Below are 24255 nucleotides of genomic sequence, written 5' to 3'. Positions count from 1 at the left end.
TTGTTGTCTAATTAGTTTTAAATTCATGTTTAATTAGTTTAATTTAAGTTTAATTAATTTAATTGCAATTCAATTATTAGGTAAGTAGACCATCCATACTTATGTTTGAATTCCATACTTTTTGTCACAATTGCATTATCTTCTAGATTAATGTGTGTTAAATTTGTAACTTGGATTGATAAATCATGCTTTGAATGGGTGAATTGCACTACACTTAGTTTAATTGTCATTAGGTAGTTCATTCATGCTTGAAATTGATGGTTTACACTTTTCATTGCACTTGTTAGCCACATATAGATTACATAATATTATTTCCACAATTAGTTGAAAGTGAGTGAGTTAGGGAATGTGCTTAGTGGTGAATCCTACACCCTAAGTCTCTTTCCAATCTCTTAAACTCTATTTCTTTATTGCAATCATTTAGTTTAAAATTAGTTTTAATCACAAACAAAACCCTTTTGGCAATCACATAAGCACTAAAGTAGAATTCAATTTTGGAAAACCTATAATTGTTTAGATCTCTTGGGACGATCCCTGCTCACTTCACACTCCATAGTATAAGTGTTTCGTAGTTTTATAAATTTTAAAATATGGTGCCCACTTGACATTATTTCTAAACCTAAAATGTTGTGCATTATTTTGTGCACATGCTCGGTCGCACCACAAAGACGCCAAATATTTTTATTTATTTGTAATAAGACAAACAAGCGAAATAAAATACAAACACTTAGAAAAAATAAAAAAACAAAAAACAAAAAACAAAAAACAAATTACAAACTCACTTGTACACTATCTAGTGTACAAAACACGCATACTAATAAATCAAGGATCCAAACAAAAGACATCTGAAACACACTTCTTCAAATCTGTCATTGTCGTGACCACAAATGTTCAATAAGATCATTGTGGAGTCTGTGATGGATTGCAGAAGATCGAATCATACCATGACGAGCTAGGAACTCAGAAAATAAGGGTGTCGGCTCCCGCGACACTTCAATTGGATGCACCGTTTCGGGTGCATCATACTCATCATCTAGAGAGTCATCACACTCATCTTCAATGATCATATTATGCAAAATTATGCACGCCTTCATGATATAGCCAAGATCTTCATGGCTCCAAAGTCTTGCCGGCCCCTGCACAATAGCAAAACGTGCTTGGAGCACCAAATGCCCTTTCCACATCCTTCCGACATGACTCTTGCATTGTTGCAAATAGTTGCCTTTTCAATCCTTGAGGTTAAGAAATCGTTTAGACAAGGGTTGCCCACTTAGGATAGATACCATCAGCAAGATAATATCCCATAGTGTATTGGTTGCCATTGATGGTATAGTTGGCAGGAGGGGCACGTCCTTCAACGAGGTCAGCAAAGAAAAGAGACCGATCGAGAACGTTGATATCATTATGAGATCCAGGCATACCAAAAAAAGCATGCCATATCCACAAATCAAACGAGGCAACTGCCTCAAGTATAATTGTAGGTTTATATACATGCCCAGTGAATTGACCATGCCATGCAGTAGGACAATTCTTCTATTTCCAATGCATACAATCCAAACTCCCTAACATTCCAGGAAATCCACGTTTCTCCCCCTCCTATAGCAATCTGGAAATGTCTGCCTCAGTCGGCAATCTCAAATATTCTTCACCATAAATGCTAATGATTCCCACACAGAATCTCTTCAAAGACTCAATTGTTGTGCTTTCACCAATTCTCACATACTCGTCAACAGCATCAACGGGCATACCGTAGGCAAGCATCCGAATTGCCGCAGTCATCTTTTGCAAACCGGATAATCCAGGAAAACCGACGGCGTCAATCTTTTGGATAAAGTAGTCGTCATATTGTTCAATCGCATTTAATATACGAAGGAACAATGGACGATTCATTCGAAAGTGTCTTCGAAAGATGTTAGCCGGGTAGACAGGATTTTCAGCGAAGTAATCTTTAATTAGTCGCTTGTTGCCGGAGACTCTATCACGATGGATGTATCGCCAACCACTTATAGAACCAACATGCATAGTTGGTTGGTTGTCTCGTTGCATCTTCCTTCTATGAAACTCTGATGCCATAAATTTCATAACTCCTGCGCTTTGATCTTCATCAGCTGAAGAATCATTGAAATCTTCTCCCAAAATCACTCTTCTTAAATTGCTCATTGCAGTACTAAAGTTATAATGAAGGAAGATAGTTTATAGGTAGATGATGATGGTATTTATAGATGGAGAAATGATAGTTGAGAATAGTAACTGGGAAGATTAGTTGAAAAAGAATGGTAGCCGGGAATGGTAGTTGAAAAAGAATGGTAGTTAGGAATGGCAGCTAGAAATGTTAGTTGAAAAAGAATGGTCGTTGGGAATGGTAGCTGAAAATGGTAGTTGAAATGATAATTGAGAATGGTAGTTAGGAATGGTAGTTGAAAAAGAATGGTAGTTAGGAATGGTAGTTGGGAATGGCAGCTGGGAATGGTAGTTGAAAAAGAATGGTAGTCGGGAATGGTAGCTAGGAATGGTAGTTGAAAAAGAATGATTGTTGGGAATGGTAGCTGTGAATGGTACTTGGAAATGGTAGTTGAAAAAGAATGATAGTTCAGAGTCGAGAACGAGAATAGAGATGGAGGCAATTGGGGAGGCTGAAATAATTTGCCCTAAAAATATTTTATTTTTTAATAATAATATAATCAAATATATATATATATATATATATATATATATATTCCCGAAAAAAAAAAATTAAAAATATATGTATCATTTTGTTTTATCTCTCTTTTTTTCTTTTTCTTTTTTTCGTTTTTGGTCCTTTTTTGACTAGATATTTTAGATTTTTGAATCTTTTTAATTAAGTTTAATTTTAGTTTCCTTCTACTATCTACAACTTGACTTGGAATGTGCCTAATATTAACATTACTGATGCAAATATGAATGACGGGAATGGTAGTTGAAAAAGAATAGTGGTTGTGTTAAAAAATAGCATTTATATCATTGGAGCAGAATTGTTAAAATGTAGCATTTTGACACAGTAGCACTGTCAAAATATAGATTTGGCATCCGAATTTGACATTTTTGCATTGGAGATGCTTTGAGCTCTCATTTGGACTATCAAATTTTGACATTCTCTCTCCCTCAATCCTATCCGCCTCTCCTCTGCCCTTCGTTGCATTCAATCTATCCCTTTCGTTGCCCTGTCGTCTCTCTCTCCCTCCCATCTGCAAGGACCAGCAATTATCGACAGCGACCGGCACTTAAAGGCGACGAACTCCGACCGGGTAAATTCTCTCTTCTCAGATCTATATTTTTTCTTCCCTTTTCATCCTCATATATGTATATATATATCTCTCTCTCTCTTCTCAGATCGGTAATTTTGTTGCCAATTTTTTCTCTGCAATTAAATGGAGGAATTGGGTCTATAATGAAGATTTTTGATTCATTTTGTTGATAGTTTTGTGAAGCTAAAACTGGATATGGTGATTCTGAGTGTGGAGTTCCATTATCTCCTTCGAAGATCTTGATAAAGGGAGGAACTGTTGTGAATGCTCATCATCAATAGGTAGTTGATGTGCTTCCCCCCCTTTCACTTTTTCTTTCTCTCTCTAAATTCGTATTTTGAAAAACTCAATTCTGCCTAGGATGCATAATCTACCTCTCCAGATGAATCAGTGTGTTCTAATAAGAACACAAAAAATTGATTCTTTTGATTTATATGCACTACATGAACTGGCATGAGCAATCCTGTCATGTTAGAATACTTGGATGCTTCTTTTCTGAAATTAATTCGACAATGAGGGATTTCTCATGACGAGTTTGCACCCTTATCTGTCAAATCTGTCAAATTGAGTATGTGATATTATCAAACCTCAATCACTGAATGAGGACATGAGCTAAAAAAAAACCTAGCAATTTTCTTTTTCGAATCATAATGGTCATAGAATCATAATGCCTTCACTAACAACTGCAAAGAAACCATAATTGAATCAGTGAGGCTATATTGTTTGTTCTTTTCTTCAATCTATAGATACTATAAAATGTGGAGAAACCATAATTGTTTGACTGACAACTGCAGAGTAATCAAATGGCACCATCCACATTTCCAATTTGGAACCTTAACAATGGGCAACTTTAATTGTATAACAATTAATAAAAAAATTTGGAAATTACATACATATAAAAATGCAGGAATGTTGATGGACTGTCCCAAACTCTTTATCTTGGTGCTGATATCTGTCATCTACAACCAACAGCCATAAATTCCCACTATCAGTACATAAATATATGTGTGCGTATTTATATATTTTTGGAATTTAACACACACATAATCAATATGAAGAAGTTGTTACCTTTTGTAACATGAAATCACGGCCACATGTGATATGAGAAGAGACACTTGCCTCTAGTTGGATTGTTGTCACTTCACCAGCTCATCTTTGAGGAAGAGATTCTGTGCTTGTAATCTTTTCCATTGGCTGCATCTGTGTGTACTATGTGCTAATTAGCCTAACATAAAAACATTTGGTATGTGTGCTATCTTGTACCAATCCTCCCCCTCTTCCTTCTTACATTTTCTATTGAGTTCACCACAGTGCCCAATTTCCAAAGTTGTGAGATTGGTTAGACTTTGAATGCTATATGGAAGTGATACAAACTTAGGGCTCATTTGTGAAATTCAGTAAAATATACTAATCCAATTATTTACTATTTTGTTCTTTGATTTAACATGCTTGACATTTTTTGAAACAATATATTTGCTTGCAATAATATCCTTTGATGCATGTATTGTTCCCTGTATGAAGTTTAGCACTTTCTAGCAATATGCTATTTTGGTTTATTCCCTGTATCAAGTTTACATTCTCTTTCTTTTGTAAACGCTCTCTCTCTCAGATTTCTTTGTCTCTCCCTCTTCAAGTTCTCTTTCAGTTTTTGGAATAAGAAGGTCCATCTGTGTTCTTCTTTTCTATGATTGTTTCTATCTGTTCAGTTAAAATTATCCCTTTCTTTCTCTTTGTCAGATTTATAAATTTTTTTGTGGTTGTTCACACTTCCGATTTGGGTTGAGGGTTGATTATTTGCTTTGGTGGGGTTGGATTTGGCTGTCCTGGATGTGGTTGTTCAAACTTCTAATTTTTTTTGCTTTGGTTGAGGGTTGATAATTTGCCATGTTGGATTTGGTTGTGTTGCTTTGAAGGTTTATTTGATTTGGTTGTTCGCACTTCCAATTTGGCTTGGTTGTGTAAGATTTTCTTATGATTTCATGGACAATAACAGCTCGGTTATCTTTTGGTTTTGTTAGAATGGAAGGTAACTGAATTTAATTTTCTTTTCCTTTGTAGAAAAGTCAAAGATTTGTGCATTTTTTTGTGGAAAAAGAAAGGAAGGTAAATGAATTTAGTTTTCTTTCTAAAAAGATAGTATTTAATATAGGCAAATATAATGGAAAGGTCCATCTTACTTTAATAATTTTCAAAATGCTTAAATAATTTGATGGTGTTAATTTCCTTGCCTTGGAATAATCTAATGGTGTTAATTGCCTTAAAATAATCTGATTGATTAAATTGGAATTTTCTAAGCACATAGCCAAAGTAAAGGATTGTCCCTGGTATTGATTTTTAGTTTAGGGCAATTCTAAGCACATAGCCATAGATGTTATAACTAGGATCTTGAAACTGGGGATGACAACAAAGAACTGGTTAGTGTCCTCTTTGAATCTTGTATTAAATTGAATAAGATTAAATTATATTGATTAAATGATATTGATTAAATGATATTGATTAAATACAGTATTGCTCTTACTCTTATTGCCATTACTTAAGTCATTCACTATCCACCCATTATGCATTCACAATTTAGCATTTATAATTTTACATTATGTCTTGTTTTCTTTATATTTGGACAGATTAATGGATTTTATTCTTGAACTTTATTTGTCTATCTAATTTTCTGACATTTCTTTTTTCTTAATTAAAAAAGAAAAATTGAATCTTTTTATCAGTGTGTGATTGCATAGTTGTTAGGACAGTTTGGAAGATGGTTGGTCTCCAGTCTCCAACTATTGATGGTTGGTCTCCGGTCTCCAGTTGCTGATGGTTGGTTTAAATTGAATATTGATGTTGTTCTTCTCACCGTTGTTAGAAGTGTCTTTGCTTTGTCTACAACATGGTGTAAACTTCCAACTTAAATGGACATCTAAAGCTCACACAATACAGTGGAACATAAGTCAAGTCAATGGGCTCCTGTGATTCTGATATTGATGAATGGCCTTCATGGCTTGTAAATTTGCAATTGCAATTAACTCTGATTGTATGGCTTCTGTTTTTGAATAATAATATTATTAGTATTGATTTGTGTTTGAAAAAAAATAATAATAAAAAAGAAATTCTGTGAAGATTTTTCTGTCTTCTTTTCAACTAGATCTAATCTTATGTCCCATTAAAATTTTCTTGTAGTCCATGAAGGACTTTTGTGAAGAATAATATAATAATATTTACATAGTGCAATCCTCAATTAGGCTATGCTATCAAAATTTTCTTCTTGGCTGTAAAATTATGTGAAATTTTATTATTTATTTTCTTAACTCAGAAAACTATTTTCAATAAATACAACCAAGTAGTTTTATGAATATTTGTTTTTCGGAAACTGTTTTGTAAATTCTCTTAACCAAACGGGTTTGAAATTTGAAAACACTAAAAATTATTTTCTATTCTGATTCTCTGAAAATTGTTCTTTGAGAACTGTTTTTATAAATAAAATCCAAACAAGATATAATTTTTATTTTTCAAATTTTATATAACAAAACAAGAAATAACAAAACATGAATAGTAGTATGATAGATTGTTATGGATTTTATTGAATTGTAGTATTGAAATGCCAAACAAGAATTTGATGATTCAAATATTTTTATTTATTTTTAATAAGACAAACAAGCTAAATAAAATACAAACACTCATAAAAAATATATATATACAAACACAGTTGTACACAATTTAGTGTACAAAACACACATACTAATAAATCAAGGATCGGATCGGGTTAAAAGATAAATAAATAATAAATAATATTACTTATAAAAATAAAAATAGATAATTATTGGTTTGGTAGTTGGAAATAGTGGTTGAAAAAGAATGGTAGTTGAAAATGGTAATTGGGAATGGTAGTTGAAAAAAAAATTGGTGATTGTGTAAAAAAAAATAGTATTTTGGATGAAATGCACCATTAAAGCAGAATTGTTAAAATATAGCATTTTAACACTATAGCACATCTCAAAATATAAATTTGATATGCAAAAATAGCTTTTAGCATTGAAAATCCATTTAAATAATGTGACATAAAATTAACTGAAAAATAGACTTTTTTGAGTGGCAGAACTGAAAGTTCATAGTGACCTTACATCAGTAAAGTCTCCTCTAAGTCTTCTTCTGATCAACAAAGGCTTGGTTGGTCTAAATAATTTGCAAGAAATGATAGTTTTCTTTGTGAAGGGGGACTGGTACTTGAACTGAGAATGATATTTCATGCAAGGTACAAATTAATTTTTAAAATCATTTATTTCTCTTTGAAAGATGTGGTTACTTGCACTATAGATCCAACAAATATATATGCTGTTCTTTTTTTTGTTCTTTTTTGACAAAATTATTGATCTTACAAAGCTTTTACTTTTACTAATACTCCAAAAAAATTCATCAATGCAAATTTAGATTTTAGTGCAATTTTTAAAGCTCTATTTGGTCGCTGTGAATTTTTGATTGAATTTTCTTTTATGTTACAGCCAAATGTTGATGTTAGCCTTTGTTTTTAGTTGGATTTGTGAGATTTAAACTCTAGGTTTTGTTATTGTTCCGTTATATAGTTTTCTTTAATTTTCTCTCTATTAGTTTGATGATGATTGTATTCTGTTCTTGTTTTTCAGATGTGTTATCCTATTAGATTTATAATCTCTCTCTTTATCCTATTAGATTTATAAATTATGGTAATTTAGATGCATTTTTTCTTAAATGTGAAATATAACCTGCAATCCAATTCTTCATTCTTGAAATTATTTACATTGTTATTCAACCCCCCTAAATTAACATACTTTTGTTGTTATTATATCAAATGTGAATTTTTCTTTTATAAGAAATTGGATTAGTCATTTGAACTTAGAGTGGAAAAAGATCAAGTTTTGCTTTCTAGTACATAAATATTTCAGATATTAATTCTACACAATATATATAATTGTAGGGATGCAGTTGGAATAAATTATAGGAGCTCAATTATTAATCTCAAATCATTATCAGGAGCATCACATACAAAGGAGGTAGCAAATTAAGAAACTAGAAACCGGCAAAAAGGTTGTAAAATGGCTTCGTTTCGTGTTCCGCGCAAGGTGAACAGGCTATGGAATGAATGGAATCTCCGCGGTGCTGTTCTTTTCAGTCTTTTCTTGCAGGTACTGTTGATTTTCTTAGCACCGTCACGGAAAACAAGAAAAAACAAAATGATAACCTCCGTGATATGGTTGGCTTATTTGCTTGCTGATTGGGTTGCGGTCTTTGCCACTGGACTCATCTCCTCCAATGTTGGGGGCGGCCAAGGAGGTAACTGTGACAAGGTGGGGGTAAGCAAAGACCTTGCAGCTTTTTGGGCTCCATTCCTTTTACTACACCTCGGTGGCCCCGATACCATCACAGCAGCTTTCTCTCAAGAAGACAATGAACTGTGGCTCCGGCATTTGCTTGGATTTGTCTTCCAGCTTGCTGCAGTTGTTTATGTGATCTCACAGTCAGTCCCTAATGAATTCTGGATTCCAACACTGCTCTTGTTTTTGGCTGGAGCAAATTAGTATGGTGAGCGGACTCGTGCTCTGTTTCTAGCATGCTTAACTAATTTCAAGTACGAAGATAAAAGTTTACATATTTCCGAGGAAGAGCGTATCAGTGACTTGGGGGTGGTGAAACATGGCAAAGCATACTTCAAACTTTCCAGGGGACTAATCATTGAGCGCAAAACTCATATCAACTCATATTTCTTACTTACGACCAATGAAAATGCTTTCCGAGTAATGGAAGTTGAGCTGAATTTCATGTACGATGTTCTATACACCAAGATGGAAGTGGTGCATAACAAGATCGGGTACATTTTCCGCTTTTCATGCTCTGTACTTGTAATGATTTCCTTCCAACAATTTGTAGCCTCTCATCACACTAACAAAGACAAATTAATCCACGGAGGAGGAATTGACATTGTTGTTACTTATACTTTGTTTATTGGTGCCCTTGCCTTCGACTTTGTATCTGTCTTGATGCTCATCTTTTCAGACTGGACTCTAGTTTCAGAGCTACTTGACAAGAATACCATGACCCCGCAGGCTAGATCAATAATCTTTGCCATCCGTAAGAAACTATTTCCAATATTATTAATCGACAAAAGATGGTGCCAATCTGTTTCACAGTTAAATTATAGAAGTTACAGCCAGGCGAAATTGAAATCCTCCTCATGGTTTGATTTTTTGGGACTCAAGGACTTCCTTGATAGAATGCTACACGTAAAAACCGAACTAGTAAAGGATAATCTGAAGGAATTCATTTTCGCAGAGCTGGGAAAAAAGGCTGAAAATTCCCGGGAGATAATTATAATATTCCCAGGGAGATATTTTCAGCCAAAGGCAATTGGACTCTCAAGGATGAGGAGTACAGAACCTTCCTTGGTGATGGTTACTCCTCAATCGTAAGGACTGTGAGCGAGGAAGTTGAATACGATGAGAGCCTCTTGGTGTGGCATATTGCTACTGACCTGTGCTATTTCAAAGATGGTGAAAATGGTGATGATCCGAATTATCGTGAATACTGTAAGATCCTGTCAGATTATATGTTTTATCTATTGGCCATGCAGCCTACATTGGTGGCCAACGCTCGGCAACTAAGGATCCCGGAAAGCTTTGGGTTAGACCGGGACCAAATGAGGGCAATGTTAATTGAAGATGTGTACTAGTCACTTTCTGAAATTGCAAGTGTGCCCACTGAGCTTGAAGATGTGGGCATAGTGATTTGGATTAGTGGTGTTGCGCTCGTAAATGAACTTCTCCAGTTGGATGATAAGAAAAAGATGTGGGAAATAATGGGCAGTGTGTGGGTGGAATTGTTGTGCTATGGTGAAAGTCATAGCAAACCAAGCGCTCAGGCTCAGCAACTCAGCAATGGTGGCGACTTCATTAACTTCATCTGGTTGCTCATGAACCATTTTAATTTGGGGCGCCCTAGATAGAGATTGCTCGGGTCTTATACGTATGAAGATCACAAATATCACTGGGACTCTCATGGACTCTCTGACTCGGGAGTTGGCATATTCCGAATTGGTTGTCTAAGGGCTTGCTTTTGATGTACCACATTGGCTTTCACCGCATTGGAATGTTGTTTTTCTTTTCCTTCTTCAGTTTCTAAATAATTATAAGTGCAATGTTATGCACACATTTGCTTTGTACTTTTAAAATGTCTGTCCCTGGCTGGCAATTTAATGTTCATTATTATGGATTCAATTCTCTTTGCTAATATATCCTGAAATAGGAACAACTAATTGAATGTGGGGGTACCTCTAATATTATCACCGTCTCGAACTTGTAACGTAGTCCTCATTGCAGTCAATAGTGAAATAGTGAAATAGTGAAATAGTGAAATTTTTTAATAATTTCAATTGGGACAATAGTGAGACTTTTTATGTATTTAGTTCAAAAAGAAAAAATTAGTAAGGCATAATACTACATATATATATAGATTTAGTGTCTGACCCTACTACTCCGGACACATTTGGACCGGGTGTTTAACGTGACATCGGATTAAGGAATGAGTCTAATTCTAATATCAACTGTAATAAGTCAGGTGCTTTGCGGTTCGACCAAAATCTTAAGCTATTAAGTATTGCTAACACCTAATCCATATATACTTACTTCACATGATTCAATGTGAGACACCTCTAAAACTGGACTCCTTGTGCCAATTGCTCACCTGAAACTTGCTTTTGTTTATGTTGGCTTTTTGGCTCCTATGCAAAATAATTTTGAAAGAGTGATAAATGTGATGCACTTAATATTACACAACCTATTTTTCAAGTCCAGGTGAGTCACAAGAAACATTTTCAGCCAATTTACTTGGAAGTCCCAAAATATTGGTCTAATAAGCTATGCGAGATTGATTCCTTGCTTTTTTTAATCGGTATCATGGACTCACTAATCATTGATTCCTTCTTTTTTATATTTAAAAAGCTCATTCTTACACATAAGTTGAAATATTACTATGTGCTCGTATTCTATTTTTAGTTAGCGTTTTCTAAATGCATTTGACTTTTTTTTTAGAGAGCTGATATTGACGTTTCAATAATATACTCAGATGCTCCACTCTTATGAGCTTTCTGGACCCTCTGGTTCCTTATGCCCCTCGGCTCTTCCCAGGCCCTCTCCTATGGGCCTTGGTTAGTAGCTCATATTCTCTATTTTTCCAACAATTAATTTTTCATACACAAACGGGAGAATATAGATTCTTTAGCTAGACTTTGTGAAGGAAGATTTTGAATGAAGAACATTTGTGACCCTTCTCTTTTTGCTTTAAGAAACGGACAACTAAATATAACTCAAACATTAGGTGGAACCTGTGACTTCTCATCTGGCTCAGGAATTAAAGTGCAACATCCCACCACATAGACTAAAAGTACATAATGTGAGTTATGCAACGGAATATATTGTGAAAAGTTTGAGTTTTTATGAGAAGAAGATTTAATCATGTTTTTCTCTATTCAATTAACTCTAATAAAATTACTGATTAATTAAACAATCACACGCAAAATAAAAACAAGTAAAGTTTAGAGTGACACCGGATTTTAGCGAGAAAATCAATTAGAAAACCTTGAGATTTTGTGTGCTATCCCAAGCGTAAAAAGATCCACTATGTATGAAGCAAAGTATACCGAACTTTGACTCATACTCAAACCCCTTCGCTCTACCAAAACTTAATTTGTTTAACGTCTCTGACTTTGTGACTTCCCGTCCAACAACTCTCCAACAGTCTGTTAAGATACACTGTCACGTCACCAATGTATAAAACAAAGAACTAAAAATAAATAATCCAAAAATTTTGTATAAATCCATTATGAGTATATAACACATCAGATAACACAAAAAATATATATACAACAGTTGGAGATGCTCTCAGAAATTGCATGCTTAATCTATAAATTTGTTCTTTTAAATAAAAAAGGTAAATAGTTCCATTTTCTTTCTTTCCCCAAATATGATTATTACCAGTTCCCTTCTTTTCTTTCATTAATTAACCAAACGCAATAAGAAGCTATCACTATTCTTTAATTTCATTTCCTTTATTTTCCCTCGTAATTAATGTTATCCTTTCTTTTCTTTTCCACTATATCAAACATACCCTAAGACACATTAAAGTAAAAGGCATACAAGATTGTTGTACAACATATACTTGCGAATATGGAGCAAAGGTTTCCAATGCGCTTGAAGTGAACTCACAATCATGATGCAAGATGGGACCTTAAAATACGAATTTGAAACACCCACAATCGAAGAAAGACCCACAATAGAAGAGATAAAAGATGATATGCACAAACAAAGTGAAACGAAACCCTCCTGCTCTCTTTCACTTTCGAAGACTGATTTGGGTAAAATTGTTAACTTAAATCACGGAGGGTCTTATAGATATTTTACAAATTCGATATTTAATTATTTTAATAATAAATTAATAAGTGAGGGGTTGTTTAGTAATTGTGAGTACACTCCGCTGAGTTATAAGGGGGCAATCTACAACATTCGTATAGTTGAGGGGCTGAGTTGCTCCTAAAAATAATACATGGGGCATTTTGCAATAACTCTATAGTTCGGGTTTTTTTTTTTGCTCTTTTGCCTAATATTTTTCCTATACAATATTATATAATATTTTTTCATTTCTTTATTTCTAACTGTACAAATTTTGTATATATTTTTATGTTGCCGGCTTTGGGTTGAATTTTGCATTTTGGTCAAATAAACAAACTAAAATATAATGAATTTTTAGTGAACACAATTATAATTACAGACACTGTATCACCAGTCTTAAATTTTACTAGAAATTCATACACTCATTTGTCTTTATAGAAACAGACTGATGGGGTGAGATTTTTTCTTCTTATTTTATTTTGTATCATTTTATAAATCTTTACAACATATCCCCAATTAACAAATTAATATGTTCTCCTAAAAAGCGAATATGTGCCCTAATAAACAAATATGCCATCTTTCTTTACAAGTTATAGTTCTTAACCACCTATTAGTACTTTTCCCAATAATCCAAAAATATTGAATTTTATTAATGCAATTTCAGATTTTAGGACTAATATTAAAGCTCTGCTTGGACTGTGGGACTTTTAAATTGAATTTTCTTTTATGTTATGGTCAAATGTTGATGTTAGCCTTAATTTGAATTATTGGACTTGTGAGATTTAAGCTTTAGATTTTGATTTTCTTTCATTATCTCTCTTTATTATTTTGATGATGGTTGTATTATGTGCTTGTTGTTGGGATATATCATCGTGTAGATTTATAAACTTTGGTTTTTTTATATTTTTAAATAAAATATGGTAATTTTGATGCATTTTTTCTGGAATGTTAAATATAACTTCCAATTCAATTCTTCATATACCTATGTCTTGATTAGGTCATCACTTTTTTTTTTTTAAATGACAAAATATAATTTGGAGATTCGAACTCTCACCATTTACTTTGAAAAATAGAAGAGATATCACTAGGTCACAAGATCCTAAGTATGATTACATCATTACTTGCTCACATAAATTTAGTCAGATGTATTCGATTAAAAGAATTCATTTTCAAAGAGGTGAAAGATAAGGCTAGGGTGGGAACAACTTCACACTTGTATTTGTCCAACAGCAATTGGATTCTCTCTCATGATAAGTACAAATCCAGCCTTGGCGAGCAAGTTGAATTCGATAAGAGCCCTTTTGATATGGCACATTACTACACTGTGCTATTATTGTTCCAAATATGCTGAAAATGATGATGATGATCGGAATAATAGTGAATATTGTAAGATCCTATCAGATTATATGGTGTATGGCCAGCCCTGAGAATCCAAAAAAATTGAGAAGTTTTAGGCAAATTTTTAAATACGAGGCTTTCATACATAAGGCTGCATCCGTGCAAAAAATTTATAAGAGTGTTGAATTTTCATTAAAAATGAAACGATAAGTAATAATCTATTGATCATGCAAAAGCCTACAATGATGTTGGCAGTGGGCGGCATTGCGCAACTCCGGTCCCGCAGCACCATTGATGCATCCGATGAAATGTGGGAGCATGCAGGTCGTAATCCTACAGGTTCCGACGGAGGAAAAATCGGAAAAGAAACACTAATGTTTCTTCGTGTCACCAATCTTAATTTCGTGTCAAATACATCACTCCGTAATTTGCTAAATGATGTTTTTTTAAGTGTTTTGAAGCACAAAAAATTAGGAAATACTAAATTGTTATGAAACTAAGTCTTTTCTTTAACTTGGTCTCTCGTCATTGTAATACGGTAGCTCATACAGTAAGTGTTTTTGCTTATTGTGAGTGGAGGATGAGGTCTCAAAGGATTGTAAACTGTTTGTTTGAGAATGATTCTATTCATTTTCTTTATGAAAAAAATAAATAAATAAATAGTAGCTTAATTCTTCAAATTTTTCTGATTTGTTGAAGTTCAATAATAAATTAAATTATACTGAATTTTGTAACTTTGGTAAAGAAATTCTTTTGGTAAGTGTAATTAAAGAATTATATTAATACAGGAATATTCTAATGTACATTCACTATTGTTATTTGTTAATTAATTTGGACATGGATTAAACGACGTATATAACTACTTTCTTTAACATATAGAAAAGAACAAAAGAAAGGTAGTTTTGGTCATCTTCTTTGTTTGGATGATCAAAAAATTCAAGAACACCCCAAACAAGAAACAAGAAATGAATATATATCTCTTTGGTCACACGAAATAAAATGAGAGGCAAAGAGACCATTTCTTTACCTTATCTACTTACTTTTGATAATTCAAGAAGGCACATGCATTATAAAATAGTACTAGCTCTAAACAAAAAAAAAGTATCAATTAAAATGAATAATTTTATGATGATCCACAGCTTTGTCTTCCTTCTACTTATGGTGGCATTCGTGCATGCAAAAATCCATGTGCATGTAATTAACAGGCTAGGACAAGGGAAGCTTATGAGCATAAACTGTCAATCGAAAGACGATGATCTAGGGTTTCACATTGTGGAAGATGGCTACGAAACCACGTGGAGCTTCAACGTCAACTTTTGGGGGACGACGTTGTTTTATTGCCATGTCCAATGGGGTGATAACATTTGGTACCATTTCGATGCGTATGATGCGAATAGGGATCATCATAGGTGTCGCTCGGAGTGTCAATGGATGATAACTAATGAAGGATTTCTGTATGGTTATAACCAACAAATTGGCATTTGGGAATACTTTGACTTTGATAAACAATGATTGATTAATTATCCTAAAATAAATGCTCACTACTTAGATACAGATTTGAGAGGTTTAATTTTTTTTCCTTGCAAGGAAGGTTCCTGTGCAATTTTAAGTAGTGATTATATGCATGATGCTAGAGGTAAAATGAGCAAAAATTAATTTGTGTTATTTTATATTATCATATTGATGTATCCAATATCCACATTTGTCAGTTCTATTTATATATATTTTGAGATTTTCGGTATTGTCTTGTTTATATCATTTCTGTTTTTTAGCCAAAGCAATTGTATCTGTTAAATGTGAGTGGTCTGTTAGATTTAAATGGTCAAGATTTAAGTACTGACTGCATAAATTTAAATTAATTTCGACAAGTTCGATGTTGACCTTCTCGGTCCAAGTAGCAATTTTTATTGAAATATTTATGTACACTGAAGGTTCATAATATACCATTAGATATAAACTATATTCAGAGTATCGTGATGATATTAATCCCTATTTATACGAAACATATCCAAATTTTAAACAACCAGTCTTACTTTTTTTTTTTTACCTGGGATCTTTTATTACAAAAATGGGTCCACAAATGTGTGTGTGTATATATATATATTTAATTGGATGAGTTCTTATTCTAAATTCTAATTCTATAATACTCGTAGGAGATTCTCTTGATTTATATTTGACAAAAATGAGAGAACAGGCTAACTGTAATGCACCTCATCAGAACATTAGGTCTATAAGTCTATATCAGTGACCCACCTTACTGCTCTGCTCTGCTCTACTGTGTGTACTTGTGCGTAGATCTACAATCGGGTATGCCTCCTTACCTCTTCTTCTTCTTATTCAACCAATCTTCGGTTCATTCGAGATGATCTTCTTCTTTGTGTTGTAAATTACCCGACTCTTATAGATGTATGTATTTCGACAACACCTTCTGTGATTTGATCTTTTGATATATACGTGAGTGTATGTATATGTTTGTATAATCAGGTTTTATTGCAAGAAATGAAGAAAAATAAATTAATTTTCGTTGTACCCGTTAAGGCACAAGCCAATTGGTGTTAAGGGTTTGTTAGATTTAAGCCTTTGGGTGAGTCACTGATTGTAGAGCTATGATGTTTGAAGCGTTATAGAGATGGCGATCACAAACAGCGCGCACACATGAATATGAAGAAATGAGAAAATATACACAACAGAGGACGTTTGGGAACCCTAGATTTGGTGAATGGGGGGGTATCTAGTATCCATATTGTTTCTTTAAGATTTAAAGAAGTTAGTGATGATATTTGTGTCATTGTTGAGTGTCATGGTGGAGGTTGTCCAAAAAATTATCCTTCAGACATGTCCCCGAAGAGCAGCTCCCCGGAGGATTTTTTTTTTTTTGGGTTTATAATTCAATAATTTTGGATCCCTATAACCAAAGACATTTATTTGGATGTTGGAATACTTTATGTAATGCTATATTCATAACATGTAACGCTTGGATAATTCGTATGACAAACAAGCCTACTCTTACACATTTCTGTCCATTGTTAATTTGGTACCATGATTTGGTTGGAGCAATGTCTAATTTTGCCTTTGCCAATTGATACCTTACTTTGATGAGAGCGGATGATTTTAAAGCTTCCTTGTATGGGTTGTAATTTTTTTTAGCAACCCTTCTTTTGTCATGGGAACTCGGCTCTGTCATTTATAAGTTCTACATTTTTTTTTGAAAACTGATTCATTGCATTTTTTTTTTAATCGTTGTGAATAGTTTTTTATTATCAACCGTATTTCCGAAAGCAACTATATATGCCAAGGAGCTCTTTGTTTCTTAACTTGAAACAACATTAATTTTCTCTTAAGCTGTTAAATTAAAAATTGTCTTTACTTTAAAATATATACATATTGAAAAATTGTCCTCAAACAGGTAAAATGCAAGGTGGAGTTAGAGCGATCCTATCCCATGGGAATATCCTCAAGAATGCAGTTCTGCAACACATTCGTTGGGTGAATCCAGTCATGCATCCTCTTCTATTTGTGCGCCATGAATCAGTTTCATCTGCTCGTATGGAAGAACATGGTTTCGAAAGCACCACGATTTCAGACGTTCTGAATGCCAAAGGGAAAAGTGCAGATGGTTCCTGGCTTTGGTGCACTACAGATGACACTGTTTATGAAGCTGTGAAATCTGTATATATCCTTATGTTTACACATCCTGGTGACATTTCATAGTTCTGTAACTTCTGTTATCCTTTGGTTCTGATACACGTGTAATATAGATCCAAAGTGAAAATTGGTTACATATGTACATGAGTGTCGGTGTATGTGTATGCATGTAGGTAAATTAATGGGTAGCGTGTATGCATATTCTTGGTAACTGAGAAGCTTTTGAATTACTCAATCTTTCCCTTGCAGATGACACAACACAATGTTGGAGCCTTGGTGGTCGTGAAACCTGGAGAGCAAAAATCGATTGCTGGAATTATTACAGAGAGAGGTAATTGGAAAGGCTTTTATTTACTTACATGTATGAAACATTGTTATTTTACCCGTTCAAAACTGTGGATGTTAGCTAAATGTTTTCTTTCAGATCAGAAGTTGATGATGGTAATGTATATTGTTTGCCAACTTTGAGTTACCATTTAGGCGTCGAGCCCACCAAGTAATTTAAATGGCTTCGAGTCACCATTTAGGTGTCAAGCCCCCTGAGTAATTTAAATTAAAGATATTTTAATATGAGATGGTACAACTTCTGAGTTCTGACCCAGGATTTTCCAGTGTTTATTATATGATATGTTTTAATGCGGTAAATAACTAACGATTAGAATGGATTCTGTATGACCTTTGTTAACCACCATCTACTCTAAAAGCTTAAGCTATTAGAGAAAGTGTAACTTAAATATTTAAATCCTTGGCAACGGGGTTGATCAATTCATCTCATGTTTTTTTCCTGATTAATTTAGACATATTATGTGGTTTGATCAACCAAGTTGTGCATAGAAATTAGTTTGAAATCTCCACAATTTCTGCTCATAAAAGGCTTCTGTACATAGAAATTAAAGCCGCACTTGTATTTAGATTACCTAGCAGAATTTAACAATCAATTGCCAAAATCTTGAATTTATTGACACAATATGTAGATAAATAGCAACTGATTACTCCTATCTTTAGTGGTCCAAGAATGAAAAGCAACTGAATAAGGGAAAAAAAGGAAAGAAAAAAGAGAGAAACAATTTTATGATATCTTTTATCTGTACTATATGATGTTTCACTTGCAAACCACAAATATAGAATCCACAAAATTTATAAAAGGTTTAGTATTCAAGCCATACGGCCTTCACAATTATCCCATCCCAGTCATGGTAGCTACTCAAACCAAATTTGAAAATTTTATCTTACATAAATCTTTAAATCTCTATTGTTATTTCGGAAAAGAAAGAGAGGATGAAGTGGAAAAAAAAAAAAAAGGAGAGAGAGAGGATGAGAGAAACCTCAATGCATCAAGTAGTAATAGAATATGGTTTTAAAAACATGGCATATCATTAACATTCCTCTCAACTTCATCAATTGTGCAAGAGTAGGCCCTTTCGCTAACCAAGCAGTAGCTGTCCAGGCTGTTATGCTTAAGTAAAGGCCGCTCTTTTATCCTTCTTGACTGATCCAGTTCTGCTGCTATTTCTTTCATATTTGGCCCTTTTCCTTGCATTCAGTTTCAGGCATTTTTTTGCAAGAGTAGCAACGGGTTGAATCTCCTCTTCCTTACCATCATTCACAACTATGTCTCTAGAAATTTTGTTTCATTGATGATTGAAAATTAAGTACAGGACCTTCATCAAATGTATTAGAAGAGACAGCTTTTTTTCCTGGTTAGGATTTCAGCAAGAACAATGCCAAAGGCATAAATATCACTTTTATCAATGAGTTGCCCTGATCGAAAGTACTCAGTATCCAAGTAACCAAATGTGTCCCCCACCAATGTTGTCAAGTGAGTCTTATTAAGGGGTACTGACCTTGAAAGTCCAAAATCAGACACTACAAACCTGTAATTTTAGTCCAGAAATATGTTGCTAGATTTGATATCTCTGTGAAAGATAGATGTAGAAGCATTCGAGTGCCAAATAGGCAAGTGCTCTTGCAATTCTCAATCGAGTATTCTAGGACATTGTCGAAGCATGATCCTCATCGTGAAGATGGTGTGACAAGGTGCCATTCAAGACGTATTTATATACTAGTAGTGTAACTTCAGTCTCTAAGCAACAACCTAACAATTTTACAATATTCCTGTGAATTATGCGAGAAAGGACAATAACTTCATTAATGAACTGACCAATTTGATTTTTCATCAACTATGTTAGACTTCCTAATAGCCACCATGCTTCCATTTGATAACACCCCCCTTGTAAACTGTACCAAGTCCTCCTACAAGGGGAAGGGGATGTTATCAGATGGAAGTATAGTGGCTGGTACGACATGTAACATAGTTGATGAAAATCAAATTGGTCAGTTCATTAATGAAGTTATTATCCTTTCTCGCAAGATTCATAGGAATATTGTAAAATTGTTCGGGCGTTGCTTAGATTCTGATTTCCACTACTAGTATATGTTCATACGTTTCGATTGCCACCCTGTTCCACCATCTTCACAATGAGTTTCGTGCTTCGACAATATCCTGGAATACTCGATTGAGAATTGCAGGAGCACTCATATCCGTCTACATCTATCTTTCTCAGGGATTTCAAGTCTAGCAACATTTTACTGGAAGAAAATTACAGGGTTGTAGTGTGTGATTTTGGATTTTCAAGGTCAGTACCCCTTAATAAGACCCACTTAAAAACATTGGTGTGGGACAAATTTAGATCCCGAGTACTTTTGATCAGAGCAACTCACTGATAAAAGTTATGTTTATGTCTTTATCATTGTTCTTGCTGAACTCCTAGCCGGGAAAAAAGTTGCCTCTTCTCATATATCTGATGAAGGTCTTGTACTTAATTTTCCATCATCAATGAAACCGGATCGCCTATTTGAATTTCTAGCGACAGTAGTTGTGAATGATGGTACCGAAGAGGAGATTCAAGTTGTTGCTATTCTTGCAAAAAGATGCCTAAAACTGATTGCAAGGAAAAATCCAAATGAGAAAGAAATACCAGCCGAACTCGATCAATTTAGAAGGATACAAGAGCAGCCTTTACTTGAGCATAACAGCTTGGACATCTACTTCTAGGTAAACAAAAGGTCCTACTCTTGCACAGTTGATGTAGTTGAAGAAGAATGATATTTCATATTTTTATATCCATATTAGGTTTCTCTCTTCCTCTTTTTCTTTTCCAAAATAACAATAAAGATTTATGTAAGATAAATTTTTCAATTTTGGTTTGAGTAGCTACCATGACTGGGATGGGATAATTGTGAAGGCTGTATGGCTTGAACATTAAACCTTTTATAAATTTTGTAGATTCTATATTTGTGGTTTGCAAGTGACACGTCATATAGTACCATAAAAGTGTTCCTCTCTTCTTCTTTTTTTCCCTTCTTCAGTTGCTTTTCATTCTTGGACCAATAAAGATAGTAGTAATCAGAATATATTCAAGATCTTGTGTGATTTAATATCTCATCTATTACAAGAGGTTATCTAAGAGGATAAGAGAACACTATTAGAAAAGTGAGGCAACTTCCACAGCTACCTGTTGCTTAGTTGGAACCTGATGATTGATGATGGAAGGCCTTAAATCACCTTTAAACAAAGTCAAGATAAAAAATGTAAACAAAGCAGCTACAAAAATTTGGAGTCATCAAACCTTGTAGTAATTGTGGTCATTTCTTGGATTCGTATAAAGGGACCTAAAACAGGTTTGGAACTCAAGGGCCTTTAAAATCAACAATGCAGCAGAGAAACAAATAAAATTGCTAGACTTTTTCCCCCAATGCTGGTTAATAATGTGAAGAGCCCAAATAAGGGTGAGACTGTTTCTGCTATGTATAATAGTGCACCATACTTTCATCATGCATGTCCTTTATTGTGTCAATATACACCTGTGATGTCCCACATTGCCTAGGGGGAGAGGTTTGATGACGCTTATATGTATGAATACTCCCCTAACTGTGTAGACGCATTTTGAAAACCGTGAGCACGGAGAGTGTGCAAAGCGGACAATATCTACACGGGTTGGAGTGGGTTGTGACAAATGGTATCATAGTCAATCTCCAGCCAGAAATGGTATCAGAGTCAATCCCCATGAGGATCAGCAAGGGTGGTGACACCTTGGGGGAGAGGTTTTTTGAGTCGTTTGACACTTGTATGTGTTGAAACCCCTTATCACGTAGACGTGTACCGAGAGGAGAGTGTGCAAAGCGGACAACATCTACACGGGTTTTGGGCGGGTCATGACAACAGCTTTATAGATCCTTTCTTTTCTAAAAGTCTCGATATTAAATCTCTGAGTACCATATCAAAACTTTTTCTAAGTAAATAAAATCCATATTATGTCCTTAATTGCATGTTCTCTAATATTTTGATGTTGCATGCCATTTTTTGGATGGAGAATTGACGATTTGAGTTGAATTCTTGGGCCATGGCAGAAAATTAAACAATAAAAAGTCCATGCTTATAATTTTTGAGATGGAGATTGTTCTACATATTTCTTGGGTGTTTTTTCTTTCTTTTTTCCTTCTGTTTTTTCCTTTTCAGTACCTGTGGAACTGGAATACTAGAATCTTATAAATTGACTGGGCTTAGTTGACTCACTTAACCCACTGGTTTGGAGCCAACTCCATTTAGTTTTTCACAGTGAAGTTAAATCCATGTCTGATAGTGATTAGAGTCATAAAAAGAAGTATCTGTCAAATGATTCAAACCACAGTTGGAACACATTTCTAAGAAAATAGCATCATTTATTATGGAAACTCTTAACAGTTTCTCGAGGAATATTGATTTGCATGTTCATATATTACTAGTACAATAAAAAGGCCATATCTGCTGCATAGCCAATACTTTATGAGGTAGAGTTGTAACTGCTTGTTTGATGGTTCTCTGGTTTGTATTGTCTTCCTCTAGATTATCTCAGGAAGATCATAGTACAGGGAAGATCATCCAAGTCAACCAAGGTTGGAGACATTATGACTGAAGAGGTATAAGTTGTGCCCCCTTTTCAAAAGAATAAATTATGCTTGGTTCTTTTTCGTCTTCCTTTTGCAATCACAGGTTCTTTTAGCTTGAAATTTATTACCTGTGTACACACTGTAATTTTTATGATGGCAAGTGATGCACTTGTGTTTTTACCGGGGGAGGGGGGAAAAAAAAGTGATGCACTTGTGTTATATGATGATGGTTGCAGAACAAACTTATTACAGTCACACCTGACACCAAAGTTCTGAAGGCAATGCAGTTAATGACAGGTACTTTGTGCTATTAGTTTTAATTAAATATAATAATGCAACTGCTGGTTTATTGATGTGTCCTCTAATGTTTAAATCGAGGAAGAAAATGTAAGCTTGAGAAATATTGTTGGTTGACAGATAACCGCATCAGGCACATTCCAGTGATCGATAACCGGGGAATGATAGGCATGGTGTCCATAGGGGATGTAGTTCGTGCTGTGGTGACTGAGCATCGAGATGAGTTAAACCGCTTGAATGCATTTATCCACGGGGGTTACTAGATGATGACGACAACGATGACAGTAAGCTGTTGAGCTGCTGGCCAATACTTACTGTCAGAACACCTCTAAGCTGAGTTCTTGTAAATAATGTGTTGTTTGCATATCCTGCTATGCGACGATACGTGCCTCCTAATCCTGATATAATATAATGTCAGAATCAGCTTATGGACTGAGAGGTTGATAATAATCACTAAAAAGGCACTTGAAACTTGTTTCTTCAAACTTTGATGTTCATGTACAAAGTAGGTTACCCAATGATAACATGGCATTGTGGTTATTGAATTGTTTGGTAACCCTATTATCAAATTTTAAGGCCAACAATGGTTCCAAGTCTTAAATATAAGGGGTTATAACTTATAAGCATTATGTTATCACTTTGTTTACATGGTTGGTCCCTTGGTAAAGAAAGATTAGTGAGATCACAGCCTTTTTTAATCTTTGCTCTATTAGTGTTTTCCCAAAGCCTTAACTTACTAATTTAATTCCTCAATATTTGTCACAATTTTTGTATATCTACTTCATTTTTATATAATTTACCAATTTGGATTTGTGCCAGTTTGATACTATAGTGCTTACTATTCGTTCATTGGGTATGTGTTTACCAAGGTTCTCCACACCTCTATAGGAATGTTTTCCGGTTCTACCCTTTTTTTGGTTGTCCTCTATTTCTTGATGAATTAAGAAAAGAAATAAAATTAAATGAAAAAAATAAAAAATAAAAATGACAAGAAATGAGTTCATAGTATTTCTTTTGGCTCTTTGAATTCAAGCTAGTTGAATTTTGTTTTCACTTGATGAGATGAAACCATTAAAATACAATGTCCCACAAGTTAAATGCGGGAAAGAAAATTGAAATAGAGGACAACCCTGGAGGAAACACATTTAAAATTGATCTAAATTTTGGATCTATTGTATCCATTTTTGCAAGCAACACAGGCAGACCCAAGGGCTTGTTCATCTTTGTTTACGCATGCTTTTCTCAGAGCCATTATTCACATGAGCTATTTAAACCTTTGAAGCCATCTCGGTACTAAAATGGAATCTGTAAATAGCTACATCATGTGCCCGGTGCATGTAGGATAGGGAAGACCACATGTACCGATGGTGGATTAT

At 34.3% G+C, this 24255-nt stretch overlaps 2 protein-coding genes across 3 annotated transcripts; one reads left to right on the top strand and one right to left on the bottom strand.

Annotated features, from left to right (window-relative positions):
* Window positions 1-665: 665 nt before the first annotated feature.
* Window positions 666-2271, bottom strand: LOC132306534 (uncharacterized). The gene has a single exon (XM_059803948.1). It carries the CDS (start codon window positions 2158-2160, stop codon window positions 1597-1599), a length of 564 nt encoding a protein of 187 aa, XP_059659931.1. The 5' UTR covers window positions 2161-2271; the 3' UTR covers window positions 666-1596.
* A 13889-nt stretch (window positions 2272-16160) lies between these two features.
* Window positions 16161-23523, top strand: LOC132306533 (CBS domain-containing protein CBSX3, mitochondrial-like). Of its 2 annotated transcripts, none has more exons than XM_059803946.1 (6): window positions 16161-16315; window positions 17415-17677; window positions 17903-17984; window positions 22539-22612; window positions 22819-22879; window positions 23000-23523. In XM_059803946.1, the coding sequence occupies exons 2-6, from the start codon at window positions 17420-17422 to the stop codon at window positions 23140-23142; spliced, it is 618 nt and encodes a 205-aa protein (XP_059659929.1). In that variant the 5' UTR covers window positions 16161-16315; window positions 17415-17419; the 3' UTR covers window positions 23143-23523. The 2 variants fall into 2 exon arrangements, with proteins under 2 accessions (XP_059659929.1, XP_059659930.1); XM_059803947.1 differs by having other exon boundaries at window positions 16166-16414.
* The last annotated feature ends 732 nt before the right edge of the window (window positions 23524-24255 follow it).

Source organism: Cornus florida, unplaced genomic scaffold, assembly GCF_030987335.1.
Source record: "Cornus florida cultivar Cherokee Brave unplaced genomic scaffold, ASM3098733v1 CherokeeBrave_3.0.0_Hap2_Chr05, whole genome shotgun sequence".
Lineage (NCBI taxonomy): Eukaryota > Viridiplantae > Streptophyta > Magnoliopsida > Cornales > Cornaceae > Cornus > Cornus florida.
Note: the sequence above shows the minus strand (reverse complement) of the source record. Positions and strands in the feature narration are given on the sequence as shown.

Coding starts and splice junctions, on each gene's coding strand:
- LOC132306534 (XM_059803948.1), bottom strand. CDS start 2,160: ATGAGCAATTTAAGAAGAGTGATTTTGGGAGAAGATTTCAATGATTCT.
- LOC132306533 (XM_059803946.1), top strand. CDS start 17,420: ATGCAAGGTGGAGTTAGAGCGATCCTATCCCATGGGAATATCCTCAAG. Junction 17,678..17,902: donor TTTATGAAGCTGTGAAATCT/GTATATATCCTT, acceptor TTTCCCTTGCAG/ATGACACAACACAATGTTGG. Junction 22,880..22,999: donor GGCAATGCAGTTAATGACAG/GTACTTTGTGCT, acceptor GTTGGTTGACAG/ATAACCGCATCAGGCACATT.